The 16,228-nt window shown below is 40.1% G+C and overlaps 1 protein-coding gene across 2 annotated transcripts in view; it reads left to right on the plus strand.

Annotated features, from left to right (window-relative positions):
* Nucleotides 1–8,814: 8,814 nt before the first annotated feature.
* The window catches only part of uggt1 (UDP-glucose glycoprotein glucosyltransferase 1), a 29,247-nt gene continuing 21,833 nt past the window's right edge, over nt 8,815–16,228 (plus strand). For both annotated transcript variants that reach the window (XM_039603470.1, XM_031747145.2), the window contains exons 1-8: nt 8,815–8,903; nt 13,138–13,276; nt 13,546–13,625; nt 14,330–14,460; nt 14,560–14,672; nt 14,750–14,924; nt 15,698–15,794; nt 15,902–15,980. In XM_039603470.1, the coding sequence (XP_039459404.1) occupies nt 8,873–8,903; nt 13,138–13,276; nt 13,546–13,625; nt 14,330–14,460; nt 14,560–14,672; nt 14,750–14,924; nt 15,698–15,794; nt 15,902–15,980 (845 nt within the window). In that variant the 5' untranslated portion in view covers nt 8,815–8,872. The remainder of the gene's footprint in view (nt 8,904–13,137; nt 13,277–13,545; nt 13,626–14,329; nt 14,461–14,559; nt 14,673–14,749; nt 14,925–15,697; nt 15,795–15,901; nt 15,981–16,228) is intronic.

A 16,228-nucleotide genomic window follows, 5' to 3' on the forward strand; every position in this document is an offset into this window, starting at 1 on the left:
CGGGCTGTGTTGTGGTTGTCACTGCGTGTCATTTCTGATGTTTCCCATTCTGTCACTTTATTATCAAGCATGAAAAATATCTCCCTTTTTTTTTTTTTTTTTTCATAGCTGGAAATTACATCCACGGTACTGAACTTGAAAACGAGCCACATGTTCATTTACACTCAGTGATTTTTTGACAGCTTGAGTGGGAGCCGAGACCTGCAGGTTTCCACACTCCCATTCACAGGCCAATTTGTAACTTAAGGATTTCTTTTTTTTTTTTACCTCTTGCCTACACTAATTGCAAGACTGTGACCCCATAAAGATGCCCGTTCCCCCACCTAATGACGGTCCTCAGTCCTGTCGCCAGTGATCTACAGCCTAATTCAATCTGCAGACACTCTGAGCCTGCCTGATGCACTTATATGCACACAAATATGCTTCTTCCTCTGCTGTAGCAGGTGGGTGTTTGCGAGGAAGAGGACAGCAGCCTGTGTAAATATAATTCCTTGTCCTTGGCTGAGCTTCCAGAGGAGAGAGGCCTTCACCCTGCCTCATCAACACACCAGTGAGCTTCAACTCTGACCTATCGAGGCAGGCGTAGAAAATAATTTGCCAGGACAGTGACGAGCAGGGGCAATTGGCTGGAGGGAGATCAAAGCTGGCACGGACAAGAGCAAGAGTGTCGGGGAGATGAGGAATCAGAGAGAGTCTTTATGTAGGGCAAGAGGAAAGAGATGCTGGGTTTTTTTGGTTTTTTTCTGCCTGACATACGAATAGAAGACCGGGAGAGAAAAGGAAGAGCTGCGAAGCCTCTCTGGCAGCTGGCAAATGGTGTATTAGACTGAACGCAGTCTTTAATCCTCCCCCTAGCTCTGGGTCGCTGTCATTTCAAGTGCAGCTGGACTGAACAAACAATAATGGCTCGACCGTTGCAGAGGGGTGGACAGCTTTTGTGCGGCTGAACGTGTGCATGTGAGTGTTTGGGAGAGAAAGCGCTCGCTCGCTTTTGCAGTGGGAATCCAGCTCTGAGTTGATTGTACGGACTCTGGCTGCAGTCCATTATTAGCAGGTCAAACTGGCTACAGCTCCTCAGTGCTGGTCCCATACGTGCGCCGCGCAAACAAAGAAACTCTGGCGTTATTACTGCTTATTTTCAGCGTGGAATTCTGCAGATAAGTTCATACTGAGTTGCTCCCTTACGTGCATCGAGCCAGGCTATTGTAGTTCTGGAGGACTGCCCTGTTGGCGCCGGCAGCTGGTCACGATGGAGTTTGGTCTTTGTGTCTGGGCTTGAGTCATTTCCAGCAGTGGCATGGCTTAGACCCTCATCGTCAAATATACAATGTGGATAAATCTCTCTACGCAAACAATTTGCAGAGTTTCAGTACCCTGTTTTGTCAGATTGTGAATGCGGAGGGTGGTGAGGGAGAGACAGCAGTCCAGAGTGGGAGTACGCATTTTTCCCTTTAGCAATAAAATAAATATGATTAGATGGACCATCTGGGGCTGTTATCTGACCTTCCACTCCACGTCTGGCTAATCTCCCAGGTCAACACCAAATCACCTCTCGTGATACTGCAGGATTGAACAGAAGAATCTAACCTCCCAGGCAGTGCTCTGCTGACTTACACTAGTGGGAGTCCGATCTGAAGGATCTCACAATCCTATTAGGCTTGAAAAATGTGTGTTTATTATGTTTGTTTGCACGCATGTGTGTGTGTGTGTGTGTGTGGAGCTCTGGAGCCGTGGGACAGGAGCTCATAAAGAGCTGATCTGCTGCAAACTTATTAACCTCAACATAAAAGCCTGATAAATGTTGATGTTGGGGAAATGTAACAGGACACAAACCTGCGGGGGCTGCGCCAGCCCATGAGATCTAAAAGGCTGTTTAAAAGGGATAACATATTCACATTAAGTGACACATGGATCCTTCAGAGAACACAATCATAAAAAAAAATGCTACAGTGCAGGAAAAAAGTGACGCGCTCATTAAGCGTGTGCGTTTATGTACAAATCTCAAAAGAGGGCACCTGGATGTTGTTTTTTTTGAACATTTTTAATAGACTAAACAAATATTTTACTCAAAAATGTACATTTATCAGGGTGTAATTAAGGCTTCCCAACAAATTAATGCATTCTTATAAACTTTGAATTATGTGCAGGCACCAGTTTGTGGAAGTGCCATGTAAGAGTTTCTCTGCAAGAGTAAATAAACGTGACTATATATTAACAGCTGAGGCGAACAGCGAACTGACAGCCTACACTCACTGCAGATGAATGATGACCAGACTTGTCATACTGTAGCCACCAAGCCAGGATTATCCACTTTCAGTTCGCCCAGCCTGCAATCTACTGACATCTAGTGGTAAGATACTACATATTGTACCTTTAAGACGTTTCACCTCTCATTCAAGAGGCTTCTTCGGTTCTAAAGCTAAAAGCTGGAGAATCCCAGCTAAAGCCTAGTGGGGGTTGTCCCCTCCAGAGGTGGTTGTTGACCCTCTATTGATCATGTGAGGGTGTGGATCATTGCCATCACTGGGGGTTAAGGGTGAAACTACTGTGAGACCTTGGCTGACTTGCTCACGTCACCTGAGGTAAATTTGTGAGTGGGGGTTGAAGCAATGCATTGTAGGCGGTTGATGTAAGCCACCACCTCTATCCAGTGATAGTCATTCAAAGTGGACACGCATTTGTGAAGTGGCTGTTTGGTTTCTCCTGCGTAGAGATCCAAGCACTCCTCACTGCCCTGCACAGCATACGCTACATTGTTTAGTTAAGCTGTGGTGATGAATTCCAGTTGCCTTCCTTCTTTTCAAGCTCTCGAGACTACCGTGACCTGGATGACTGAGAACCTGCGCAGATGTTTATGTACGAGTGTAAACAAAACGGTCCTCGTCTCCGGGTGTATTTACAGGAAGCGAGCTCAGATCAGCAAAGAGTTTTTGGTCGCTGTTATGTGGTGAATTAGCTTCATGTTAGTGACCCCGGCTGACCCTCATTATACAGTCAGGGACACATTTAATTAGCAGCAACTCACGTGAAACGACAAAATGTATTAATATTAATGGAGGTTTAATTGAGGTCGTTTTGGTCCCCCGTCGAGGCTTTCAACCTCTAAAATGGCTGACGTGCGATAGTGTGAGGAGAGGGAGCCCACAGCCCAAGCTCGCCATTTCGAATGTGACCCCAGAGAAGATGGCAACCATCTCCCATAATTCATCTGAAGATGTCACCTTCCTGACAGATGAACAGGCCCTGTGGGCAATGTGTGTGTGCATGTGTGAGACGGGCTTTAGCTATACTTATGCGGACTAATGGGATGTTTAGGCCTGTCCTAATACAGATACGGCTGAGTTTTCTGTGTATGTGTTAGATTTTGCGAGTCTGTCCGCATGGGCACGTCAAAGTGAAGGTCAAATCCAGAAGGATAATTAATGTTGCTGCTTTTTATATAATGTTAAATCAAACCCTGGAACTGCTCCCTCTGGAGGATCAACTGTCCAATTTAATTTAGGCTGCTAGAGCGAGTAAATGAAAAAGCAAGAGCCATGTCTCTGCACCCTGGGACACTGTCTCCGTACCTTTCATCTTCTTTTTATCAAGACCACACAACAGGTAGAAAGGCAGTCTGGCACATTTTACCAAATCTGCCCCACAGGGATTGTCTATCCAAAAGATATCAGACAAACTCAAGATAAAGGTTTACAAAATGATCCCAGGTGCTCCTTTCAAAATAAGAGGGTTTTCAGTTTATCTACTTTTTCATTACCACACAACAAATACTTTTAACCAAAGGGACAGGTATGCCTGCTTCTGAATGAAGGATTTATTTCCCATGGTTATTACACTGTGCATATAGAATATGTAATTCCGTGAGCTGCATTTCAGAGTAATACCTAGAATCCCAAATACATATAGCTCAACAGCCACTACACACTGAACAATGCTCACTTTTTTACAGTTCTACAACAGGTGAGTTTGGGCGGGTCTCAGATTTGGATCAGCACCGGAGACTTGACTTCAGAGCATGCTAATCAGTCACAACAAGTGAAACATGTGTAAAGGGTTGAATGTATTGGCACCTATTTAACAATTTGTCCTTGAAGTTGATGGGCAAGTATAGTATTCTGAGTGAGATCAGGATCATGGACAGTAAAGATTGATCCTAATTTGACATAGACAAAGTGTATGGACAAGGTCATGAGAGAGGTACATCAGTGAGTGTCTATTATGAACATAAACAAGCGTTGTCAGATTTTAATGTACCATGCAATACCATGGGGAGAGCAGCAGGTTGGGAGCAGCTTCATTTTTCAACACAGCAATGATCCCACATACACTGCCAATGTGGTAAAACTATACTTGGATAGAAAACAAACAATGCAACACTATCAGTCATGGATTGGCCTCCCCAGAGGTGGGCCTCAATAATATGGAAGCAGTGTGGAATCATCTTGACAGAGAACGGAACAAAAGCCAGCCAACATCCAATGAAGAGCTTTGAATGCCCTTCAAGAAGCCTGGAGAACTATTCCTGCAGACTACTTAAAGAAATTATAAGAAAGCTGAATAAGACATTTCAGGCTGTGTTGAAGAACAGCGGCAGTAAAGTGAACTGACGAGCCAGGGGGATACTGGTGGGAGGGGCTCTTTCAAGGCTGAAATGAAAAGTTTGCTTTTGTTTGCAGTTTTTTGTTTTAAGTAATTAGCATCATAATTAAGCTGCCTGAATAAATAGGTTGGGAGACTGAACCTTGATTTAAAAGGATTGTGTAGGCTTTCTAATGCTCCTTTCACCCTTTACAAAGTACGACAAAATAGTTTAGTCCAGTCATTTCTATTCCCAGAAAAGCAAAACTGAAGTTTCAAAAACAAAAGAAAGGGAGGAAAGTAAGCAAACTAAGGGAAGTCAGCTGTTTGCTGAGCACGAGTAACAGGTTAAGTTGGTTGGTTCACCTATCAGCAGCTGGTAATGACCCAGCACAACTTAACACAATGAAACACATGGCCCTTAATTTCAATAACAGCCAGAGAGTGACTCCAAATATTCAAGGTGAGACACAAGGTGAGCTCATATAGTGGCAACTGACAGTTATTCCAAGCAATTATATGTTCTGATAGCAGCTTCAGTTGAAAACTTAGCAAAGCCATCGTCAGGCAGCATTAAGCTTTATTCTGTGTATGGGCCCACAGTTCTCAGTCGTTGTGCCATGAGGTAAGCAAGACATTTTGAGGAAGCCAGTGCATTTCAAGCAGTTGAAAGAGTAGTTTAAAAATACCACAATGACTCTTCTTTTTAATTTAACTTTTTTTTAAGTAGTCTGTCAGTTATATGTGGATGAGTAGATTTATTTATCTTTTTCTAGTTCTAATAAAACACCATCAGACAGCACACTAACATGTGTACACCCTCGAAAACCATTTAATGTTTTACTTAATCACACAGTATATCCACAAGACTGTTAGAATGAACACTAACAGAAAATAACTATCATATATCAAATCATTGCACATATCATAAACCTCATTTAACCTAATGCTGTTCAGCCAACTCAACCAAGGTACTATAATTGCACTGATGCAGGTTTATAAACACAAATAGGTTTGGATACTTATTTAAACTGACTATTATCGAGATGATTTCATTATTCACAGTCATTATGATGTGCCTTAGTCTCTGACCTTTGATGTGCCATAGCACCAAAAAGGTTGAAAACAACATCAGGCTGTCTGTGCAGCAGAAGATATAAGTCATAGAAGGTGATGGAAGTGAATATGCAAGGACAATAATGGCTGCCCTGAGGGTGATGGTAAGGATGAGGAGCAGACCTAACTCAGATTTGACTTTTAAGCTTTGTTTATAAACCATAAGCATCATGAATTCTCATATAAATTAAGAAAATAATACAATCACAAACTTAATACTCAAAGCAAAACTTACTTAACCATACAAACCGTGCATATTTATGAATGTATCAGTGATTTTTTATGCAATATGGTATATGAACACTTCATTATTTTCTACCCTAATGACCACTACAGATTACTGTATACAGTTGTTGGCTAAATTAGTTGGTCAAAAAAATCATAAGATGTGCAAGACACACAAGAATCAAGAAAGAAAGGAGGCCCACAGAGACTTCCTGGAGTTCTGTGCTACAGTCCTGTTGAAGAATAAATATTGTCACACCAAATATTGACTTTCAAGCTTGTTAAAAGCTTACAAACTCTGCTTATGCCTGATATACTGTATTCCCATTTATGTTTCCTCATGTTTCAATAAATATTTATCCAAAATATTAAGAAATTCGGAATGGTTCAAGACCTTTCCAACTGCTCATGCTGACCACTGTCAAAGGCCCGTAGTGGACATATGGGTGTCAGAATTCACTCATAGAGCAATGGAAGAAGGTCCTGTTTGGATGGTTTTATGAAGTGCATCTTGTGCATGTGTCAGTTACATCGGTAACAGAAATCAGAATCTTTATTGTCATTGTGCTTTAAGAAGAACGAAATTGTGTGCAAACCCGTTCGATGCAAGTGAAAAGTGAAAAGAGCACATTTTTAAAAGAAAAATAAATAAAATATATATAGTATATACAAGACAAGAGAAATTACTGTATATAAAAAAGAGAAAATACTGTAACAGGAGAAAGAAGGGTGCATGATTGGCAGAGGTGGCAAAAGCACAGGCGTTTTTCACTTACAAATGCTTGTGTTAAAAAAAATATTCAGGTAAAGGTTAAAATACTCATTCAATTTCTTTGCTCAAGTAATAATTAAAAAGTACTGACTCTGAAATGTACTCAAACTATAAAAGTAAAAAGGAGCTCTTTGGAAAACATAGGTATTTTTGTGAAAAGCTATCTGAACCTCATGTCATATTAATATAAAAATACAATAATTCAAAATGCAATGGATTACAAACTTACAAAACAACAAAATTTAGCTGGGATAAGCTCCAGCTCTCCCAGGACCCTTATGAGGATGAGCAGAAGAGAACGGATGGTTCTTCCTCCATCTCTGAGTAAAGTGATTCTTTTCTCTTTCTGAGAAACACAGCAGCTGCACATTTAACTAGCAAACGCACTGCACAGAAAAACTAGACAGGGAAATGTTGTATTTGAAATTATATGCTTTCAAAAGCGACCCCTTTCATTCCTTTTTTGTAGCATGAGCTAGATGCCGTAATACAGCAACCACAACTTCTGCACATCTGCACCAAAAAGATGATAAATAACGCATGAACTATATGCTTTTTTGGTTCTTTCATCTCATCTCATGTGATTATATTTACCTACAAATACTTAGTATAAACCACTTTTTAAACAAGACAATGTTTTACTGTTTTTAAACAAATTTTCAACACATAAACACTTTCTTCTAACTGTATGACGTTTTTAATTGTTGTTTAATTTTAATCTTACCGTAGACTAGGAATGTCTTGTTATTTCAGTTTGTCTCATTAACAGTTTCAACACTGTTCAGCGAGTAGTTTACAGACATCTCAGCATCTTCCAAACTGCTGGAGACCACAGCAATCACTGCAGCACCATATATCTCTTTGCAACCTCCAGCAACCATTTGCCAACTGTTTTAAACTAAAGTCTAAGAACAAAAGAAGAGAGCACAAAAAGCAAAGAAATGATTGAACTGTACAAATAGAAAAGGCTAAATAACAGTGTCTTTAGCCAATAAGAGCAGTTTATTGTTAACTGTGTTGTGTTCGAGTTTGCATTAAAATTAAAAATTAAAAAAATATTCTTTTGGAGCTTTTCTTCATTTGCCTTAATTCCATTTTTGGAAGTTTTCTCACAGTCCTTTTGAAAATTCTGATTGATGGTTGATCAGTGTGAAAGAAAGAAATCAAGTTTGACTATCTCCATCAATATAGAGATCAAATGTGCCTATGTCCCGCAGTTTTTGCTGCTGGGTTCATTTTTTTTTCTAAGTAGGAAGGGGCCAAAACATGTTTATATGTAATATAGGAGGACAGTTGAATAGTGGAACATCTGTGATGCACAGAAGTATAATGTATTATAACAATGTAAAAAGGTAAGGTTAAGCTACTACATAATACAGCTGCACCCCGAAAAGTACAGCATATATGCAGTGAAAGGTGTGATAACCATATAAAATGCCTGGAAATTAGGCACTTACTTAAAATTACTTACAATATAATTATTTCTTCTTTCTTGTTAAATCTTGAATTATCATCCCCTTAGTGGTAAATAGACTAAAATAAGTATTTGTAGGTAAATATAATTATATTGTAATTCCAGGTAAAAATACGTGGAAATTCCACTTAATTCTAAGATAATTACACCCTTAGTCAAGGTCCGTATTAAAAAGTGTCTGTTACCTGAAGTGCTTCCCACCTCTGACCATTGAGAAACAAGCTAAAAGAGACAATGGTCCTTGGTTAATGCTATTGCCAAGGGTTGCGTACTTTCTCTTCAAGAATCTTTAAGTGGACGCTGCTTTTTAAATAACATCCAATGGATGCCAGGATCCAAGGTTGGCGAGCACTCTAACAACATTTGTCAGTGGTTTTAATAATATGGCTTATTACTTTATGTATTTTCTGCTCTCACTTCTTACACTTTAAAAAAAATAATGTCCTTTCATATAGTTTACTTAAATCAGGGGGGGAAAGGCAACAACAACAACAACAACAATAAGAAGAAGAAGAAGAAAAAGGGTTTTGCCTTTGTCTTTATTTTGTCTTTGTTTTTAATTAGATCTCAGTGAAATTTGCAGGTCAGCGTCTAAGGCACGTCTCATTTGTTAATCATTTAGCGCTTGAGAGGTTCAGTAATTTTGAACAGGCAACATTGTGGTTGCCTAATGAGCCTGTCAGGACCCGCCCACTCCACAGCGGATCATGAATTCAGGAAGCTACCGAGCCGGCTTCGGTGAGACTAAATCATTCATTTTCTGTGTTGTGGAGCTTCATACGCTTGTAGTTAAGGCTGTTTATTGTCGTTTCAAACAGGATTTGACATTTTGTGCGTGTAAGTAAACAAAAACAGGTGCAATCGGGCAGGTTTCCTTTTGTGCGGGAGGCGTTAGCTAGCATTAATTTCAGGTAGCGCTAGCTCGCCGTGAGTTTTCCGGCTCTGAATGGGCTCTGAAGAGTAAATATAGCAGACATTAGAGCTGGTTAAACCAGTAAAATCTGAACGTGTGAGGTGTTTGTTACAATTAGCAGTTAGCTCGTGATTACAGCTATTATGACAGCTCTGAGGGTTGTCATTGAGACAGCCCGGATGTCCAAACTGTGCACTCATTGGACGGATGAGCCACGCTGAACTCTCCTATTGGATAGAAATGATGGCACGTTTTGTTTACAGCTTCAGCATCCTGCTCTGCTGTAATTAAGTGTAACACTATTAAGGAAATCTGTAGCGTTATGATATGGCGATGAAGGGTTCATGCATTTCCTCCTCATCACTTTGGCTCTTCTTTTTGTCCTCTCAGACCTTATATCTTAGAGTTATTTAGAGTTTGACTCGCTGGTCACCCAGGTGTCTTTCAATGAAGTGTAGTGTACCCAGCGGATTATACATAACCACTGGTTCACTCCCCATTGGTTGTTTTGTGGTAGGGTATTTGAACTCGCCTTTTTGGCCCAGAAAACACACTGGCCCCTTCTACCAGGCAGAGTATCATTATTTACCATAGCAAGATAACTTCCATCTACTGTGATATTGGATTAGTTACAGCAACACCACCAGCCTGAACCACTGATAGGAGGCAGAATGGGTCCTTTCTTTCACTGTGTACCTTCTGCTGTAGCCAGCCTGCTTTAAAGTTTGATGTTTTGTGCATTCAGGGATGCTCTTCTGCATACCTTGGTTATAACCAGTGGTAATTTGTGTTTATGTTGGTTTCTTATCAGCTTAAAGCAGTCTGGCCATTATGCTCTGATCTCTGGCATCAATGAGGCATTTTCTCTCAGTGAACTGCTGCTCACTGGATATTTTTTATTTTTCTGACCATTTTCTATAAACCCTAAAGATGAATGTGAGGGAGGAAATTTCTGAAGAGTAGCCTATCGAGGAATACCAACGATACCACGTTCAAGTCATTTAAATCCCCTTTCTTCCTCATTTCGGGCATCAGAATGGGGGAGAACTTCAGCAGGTCATTTTACATGCCTAGATTAATTGAGTTTCTGTCATGTGATTGGCTTATTAGATAGATGATCGATTGATCAATTTTGTGTGGAAGAAGAGTGAAGAGTGAAATGATACTTGATAGTTTCAGGCTTTATGTGAACATGCACAGAGCCTGAGGTGAAAGGTCTAGGTAGATAAAACTGATAACTGCTGTTTTGATACCTGTTAATTCTGACCAGGTTTTTAGAGTTTATTGATCCAGGTAACACAAAGAAGCAAGGTTACTGGTGCATCCTCTTTAGGTCTTTAAAGGCTCTAAGGCTTTTTTAAGCCTTTCTAAATACTGAACTCCTAAAAAATATTTCTCAAATGCAACAATATGGAAAACCTGCCATCATACCGATGTTTAAATTTGACAGATGATCCAGATACCAGCATTAATTATTTAAGTCATTAATTTTTCATTGCTGTTTATTTGTCTTTGTTGAGCTCTGATCCAGGGCAAAAATTGATCACACACAAAACAGTAAACCTCAGCCACTACCTTTGGTAAATGTTATTTTGTTTCTACACGGTAATCGGTAAGGTCTGACATTGCTGTGTGGTTAGTAGGTGTGCATCCCAAAAGCAAGAAGAAAAATTGTCATATTAACATACGATAAAATATAACTAATATAACTTTTACAATCATTAATAGGAAGCATTGTGTTATGTTATTTGCAGCTAAACTTGCACAGGTAAATGATTCTGCATAATATGAGCTTTGTTTAGATTAATTACAGTTATTTTTCCATGAAGTGATAAATAATGACCAGGTGTTTCTTTTCTTTAATATTTAATTTATGTGGGTATTCTTGTATAATTGCTAAGTATTCAAACATGTTGAATCAGTTGCACAGCTTGAGGAGAGGATCTGGTACCTTGCTTTAGGTGAACACTTCACAACCGTGTTTGAATTGCTTAGCAAATTAGCAGTATCCTACTGTGCTTGGCAAGCCTTATGTTGTCAGCAGCGCTGCTGAAGGTGGTATCACAATGTTAATAAGGAGTCTTAAGGATATTTTCTGACATTACACTTGTTGAAGCAGCGCAATGTGTCCTACTATTAAGATGATTATAAAGTCTAGACCACATAATCATACATATGTGTAAAACAGTAATATTAATTTTGTTTATTTTAATTTTAAATGACTAGCTTGGAACCATTTATTGTTTGAGCAGACTTTTTATTTAATAACAGGATTTGATCAGATCTCAATATTATTCAGTGGAAAGCTGATAAAAGCCTGTTATGCACACCCTGTGGCACTGAATAATGGATCTTTCAGTGCCGTCAGAAATTAGAGTTCACGCACCATACTGTGGTCATATAAATACATACAAAGACAAAATCAACGCTGATTTTCTCCATTAAAATATCAGAATTGTTTGTCCTTGCTAGTGAAACAGTTTTGCGTGTAGTTTAGTTAACAGACTAACATAAAAAGACTGCAAAGGAAGAACTAACTCCTTCCATCCATTTATTTTGTTGTCTGTTTATCGGAGCCGGGTTGCGGGCGCAGCAGCCTGAGCAGAGAAACCCAGACCTCCTCCTATCCAGGCCACCTCCTCCAGCTTATGTGGGAGGACACCGTGGCCTTCCTTGGGCCGCTGAGAGATATAGTTGCTCCAGCGTGTCCCGAGACTACCGCAGGGCCTCCTCCTGGTAGGACATACCCAGAACGCCTCACCCAGGAGGCTTCCTAATCAGATGCCCAACCTATCTCAACTGGCACTTTTCAATGTGGAGGAGCAGTGGCTTTACTCTGAGCCCCTCTCGATTGATTAAAATCTTTACCCTGTCTCTAAGGGTGGGCCCCCCACCCTTCGGAAGAAGCTCATTTCTCCCGCTTGCATCCACCATCTCATCCTTTTCTCTCGTGACCAATAGATGGGGGTGGGGACTTAAATCGACCTTGCTCAGAAAGGCTAGCTTTATTTTCCTCATATCGCTGTGCAATATAAATACAATAAAATCAATCAGTTATGTTAAAATCAGTGCCCTTACAGTCACTGAATGTTTAGTGTTTAATTATGGTGTAATGCAAATATAAGTTGCTAAAAATAATATCATCTGGAAATGTTGTTTGCAAGCTTTAAATCTTGGGGCCAAGAACTCATGAGAGCATAAATTAAATTATATGATAAGCAAAAATGTGTAAAGATGGCAACATGTTTTTTCTATTTGAGCGCTGTTGCTCTTTCTTCAGAGGTCTATTTGAAACATTTCCTTGTTTCAGGAGCTTTTACTCTGAGTTGAGATGATGTATCCTACAGAGGGTCTATTGAAGCAAATTCTAGGTAAAAAAGCACCACAGTACATAGGTTAGAACTGCACATAGATGGCCTTATTTTATCCCTGTGTTCCTTAAGTCCATATGGCCCCATCCATGTAAAAAACCAAGGTTTAAATATGTTCAATTCAAAGGTAGTTATTAGTATATAAAAGTGTCAGTAAACAGTAGCACCAACGCATTAGGGCAGAGTGTAAGCAGCTAAATGTTATTAATATACAATTAATAATATATGTTGATTATACACAGTAGTTGTAGTATGTTATATCTGTATGTTTTTATTTGAGAGATAATTAACTGCATTCTTGAAAATCTGCATAAACAGAGCTGAATTTGTTAAAGGAAATGATTTATTGTTATTAAAGGTTTTACAGTGGCTACATATTGTGTTGTATTTCCGTTTCCATGTTTTTATTGTCTTCATCTTTCAATGGCAGCTTTGTGGTCACTGAGCTTGTAGTTTGTTAGGATCTGCCTCTGTGTTTTATCTCTGTCGGCAGTGAGATGTTCAGCCAATTCGTACAGAGCCAGATAACATTATAATCTACTTTGGTGGCTGAGTGGGCTCCGTTCTTCACTACCGTGTAGCACAATGGGCGGGATGATACTATCATTCACACTGTTTATTTTGAGCTCGACTTTAACAGCAATGTGGAAATCTTTAGCATCACTTCCCAACTCTTCTGTTCCCTCAGGTGTAGGCTTGAGGATGTGGCTTCTGTGGATCGTGCTGCTCTCGCTGCTCTCTGCAGCATCTGGGAGTGCGGACTCAAAGGCTGTCACAACCACTCTTACAACCAAATGGGCTGATACACCGCTGCTGCTGGAGGCCAGGTATGACACTGCACTGCTCAACAGGTGCAGCGCTTTGGCTGCATTACATATAAATTACATTTCAAAAGGAGATAATAGATAAATCAGTGCTCTGAGGTCATTACTGTGACTGTCCTCTAAGTGAGTTTAAACTACACTTCTGTCTCACTGATATGTCCTTGAGCAAGACTGTGAATAATTAAGGGCTTTAGGTGTTGTGCTGTTTGCAGTAGCTGACACTATGCATTTCCAGCTTATGAGACTGCCACTTTCATATTCTTCTTCCCCAGTGAGTTCATGGCAGAGGAGAGCCAGGAGAAGTTCTGGGACTTTGTAGAGGCCAATCAAAACATAGAAGGAGAGCATGACGGTAAAGTAAAACTTTGGACTCTGTGGACAAGATTTCACTTTTAGTTTCTGCGCCGTGAGCAGCTGAATTTATGATGTGTATGCAGCATCTTGGCAGTAATTGCATTGTCAGTGTTTTAGCCACATACTCGTTGGAGCAATAACACAATAAAAAGTGTATCTCAGTTAGACCAGCACTGCTGTAACACAATTTCAAGGGGACCTATTATGCTTTTCCTTATTCTCTTTATTATATATACTGTACCAGTGGTGGTTACTCATATTAAATTTGGTCAGATTTTCCGATATTGAGGTCAGCGCTTGTGCAAGTAATCCCAGTGAAAACTCAGGCTTCAGATTGCTCTAAACGCAGTTTTTTCTTTTTCTCTTTTTTTTGATTATGGCACCTTATGTTGTAAGTGAGAACAGATATTCTCTCAGCACAGCAGCCCCGTCCACCTGCTGTTCAGACCTTCCGTTTGTGAGGCCCAGCGAATTAGAAGAAAGTTTGCTTACAGGGACCATGACCCTGAAGCGAGATGAGATGATCTGTGGTTATTGCCTCACAGCCCAGTGTAACATAAAAAAGGATTATTCTGAATTGTGAATTCTGCAAAGCTATTTAATATAGATTACAGTAATTAAATATGAAGGGTAATAGGTCCTCTAGAGAGGGGCGAGACCACACCAAAATCTTACGTGTGCACATTTGCTGTCCCCACACAGACACAGATCAGGCCTACTATGATCTGATCATGAAGAGAGCCAGTGCCTTGCTCAGCTCCGTCCAGTTAAACATGCTGAAGTTCGCACTCTCACTGAGAGCTTACTCTGCAACAGTACACTCCTTCCAACAGGTAACAGCAGGGCAATTTAAAGCTGTTTTGAAGGCTTGAGCACACATGTGAGTAGGATGATATTATTACTGATTATGCTTTTTTGGGGTATATTTTTAGATAGCGTCCACTGAGCCTCCTCCTTCTGAATGCTCAGCTTTTTTGAGCATCCACGGAGAGAAGACCTGTGATACAGAGAAGTTAGAGGCACTCCTAAAAACTGCACCTCAAAGGTAAAAAAGTCACATACATCTAAAGCAAAAGGATTATGAAATATATAATTAAGCACAGCTTTATTTCTCTTCTCCAGGACAAAGCCATATCTTTTTAAAGGTGATCATAAATACCCAGGTTCAAATCCAGATGCTCCTGTTGTGATTCTTTACGCCCAGTTTGGGACGGCAGATTTCCAGAAGCTTCACCAAGTCATTCTATCCAAAGTTAATGAAGGCTCTGTGACCTATGTGCTTCGCCACTACCTGCCTGTAAGAATTGCTTTACTTCTAATATAATTTAAATGAGACGATCACATTAGATAGTTTGAGATTGAGCGTATTTAAGTCACTACTTGTATATTACTATGTGAAATTATCAATAAAGCAAATGTTTTCCATGTCAGGAATAGTTTTATCCGTGTAAGTAGGTTTATGGTCATGTGGAGAAATCCCATGCTTTATCCTCGTCTTAAAAAAAAAAATTCTGCAGTTTAAGACGGTCCTCATTTACACCTGGGATGAAAAGAGCTTCTCCAGTTCCTCATGCTAGACTGCAAGTTTCTCAAGTTGGATTACTTTCCCCTCACGTGCAAATCCATTTGATAGCGTTTTTCTTTTTTTCCTCCCCCTGATTATGCTAAATTATTCTCACCATCTGTCTTTCAGGCAGGAAGTCCTGGGCACTAGAAAGGCTGTAACATTTAACTCTTACTCTGTGCATATAGCTCTGGGGCCAGACCAGGGACAGTTAGTGGCTTAAGTACTTAGCAAGCTGGTTGTCTGCACATGGAAGATAGTCAGCAAGCACATGCATTTATAATGTGAGTGGGATTTATGCTTTTTACAAGCGGGAACACAAGAACGTTCACAGAGCTTTTTACATAAAAAATATATATATTTTGTTTTGTCATCAGCTTAGCATAACTGTGTCTTTTAATCTGTTTGCAAATGCAATTAATTTGCAATTAAGCGTTTTCTGTGTCTGACACAATTTTAAGTATGTGATGAGCCCATCTTTTCTCTTTTTTCTTCTTCTTCTGCAGAAGTCAAGGGGAAAGAAGGTGTATCTGTCCGGGTATGGAGTGGAGCTGGCCATCAAAAGCCAGGAGTACAAAGCAAAGGACGACACACAAGTCCAAGGTGTACATACTCACAGGAAGACACACTGTCGATACACACATGCCCACAGTGTTGTAAGCCCAGAGGAGTCCTGACTTGAAAATCGAGTTAATTGATTGTGGTTTCAGGGGCGGAGGTGAATGCTACAATGATCGGAGAGAATGATCCAGTGGATGAGGTCCAAGGATTCCTTTTTGGCAAACTCAAGTGAGTGACTCTGTGTCAGCCTATGATAAAAATTCAAAGCTTGGATTCGATCCAGGAATTGCACCACACTCTCTCAGCCAAGCCTTTCTTTTTTTTTCTTTGTTTTTCCTCCTGCATTGAAGCACCGATCACATCTGTGCTCAACTAACCAGAAATAATCAAATCAATCTGTGAATCCAACAACTTTCTCTTAATTAGCACTTAAGTCATTTAACAGATGCATGCATTCTGTCCATCTTTCTCACTAG

This window comes from Oreochromis aureus, linkage group 19 (genome assembly GCF_013358895.1).
Source record: "Oreochromis aureus strain Israel breed Guangdong linkage group 19, ZZ_aureus, whole genome shotgun sequence".
NCBI classification, from domain to species: domain Eukaryota; kingdom Metazoa; phylum Chordata; class Actinopteri; order Cichliformes; family Cichlidae; genus Oreochromis; species Oreochromis aureus.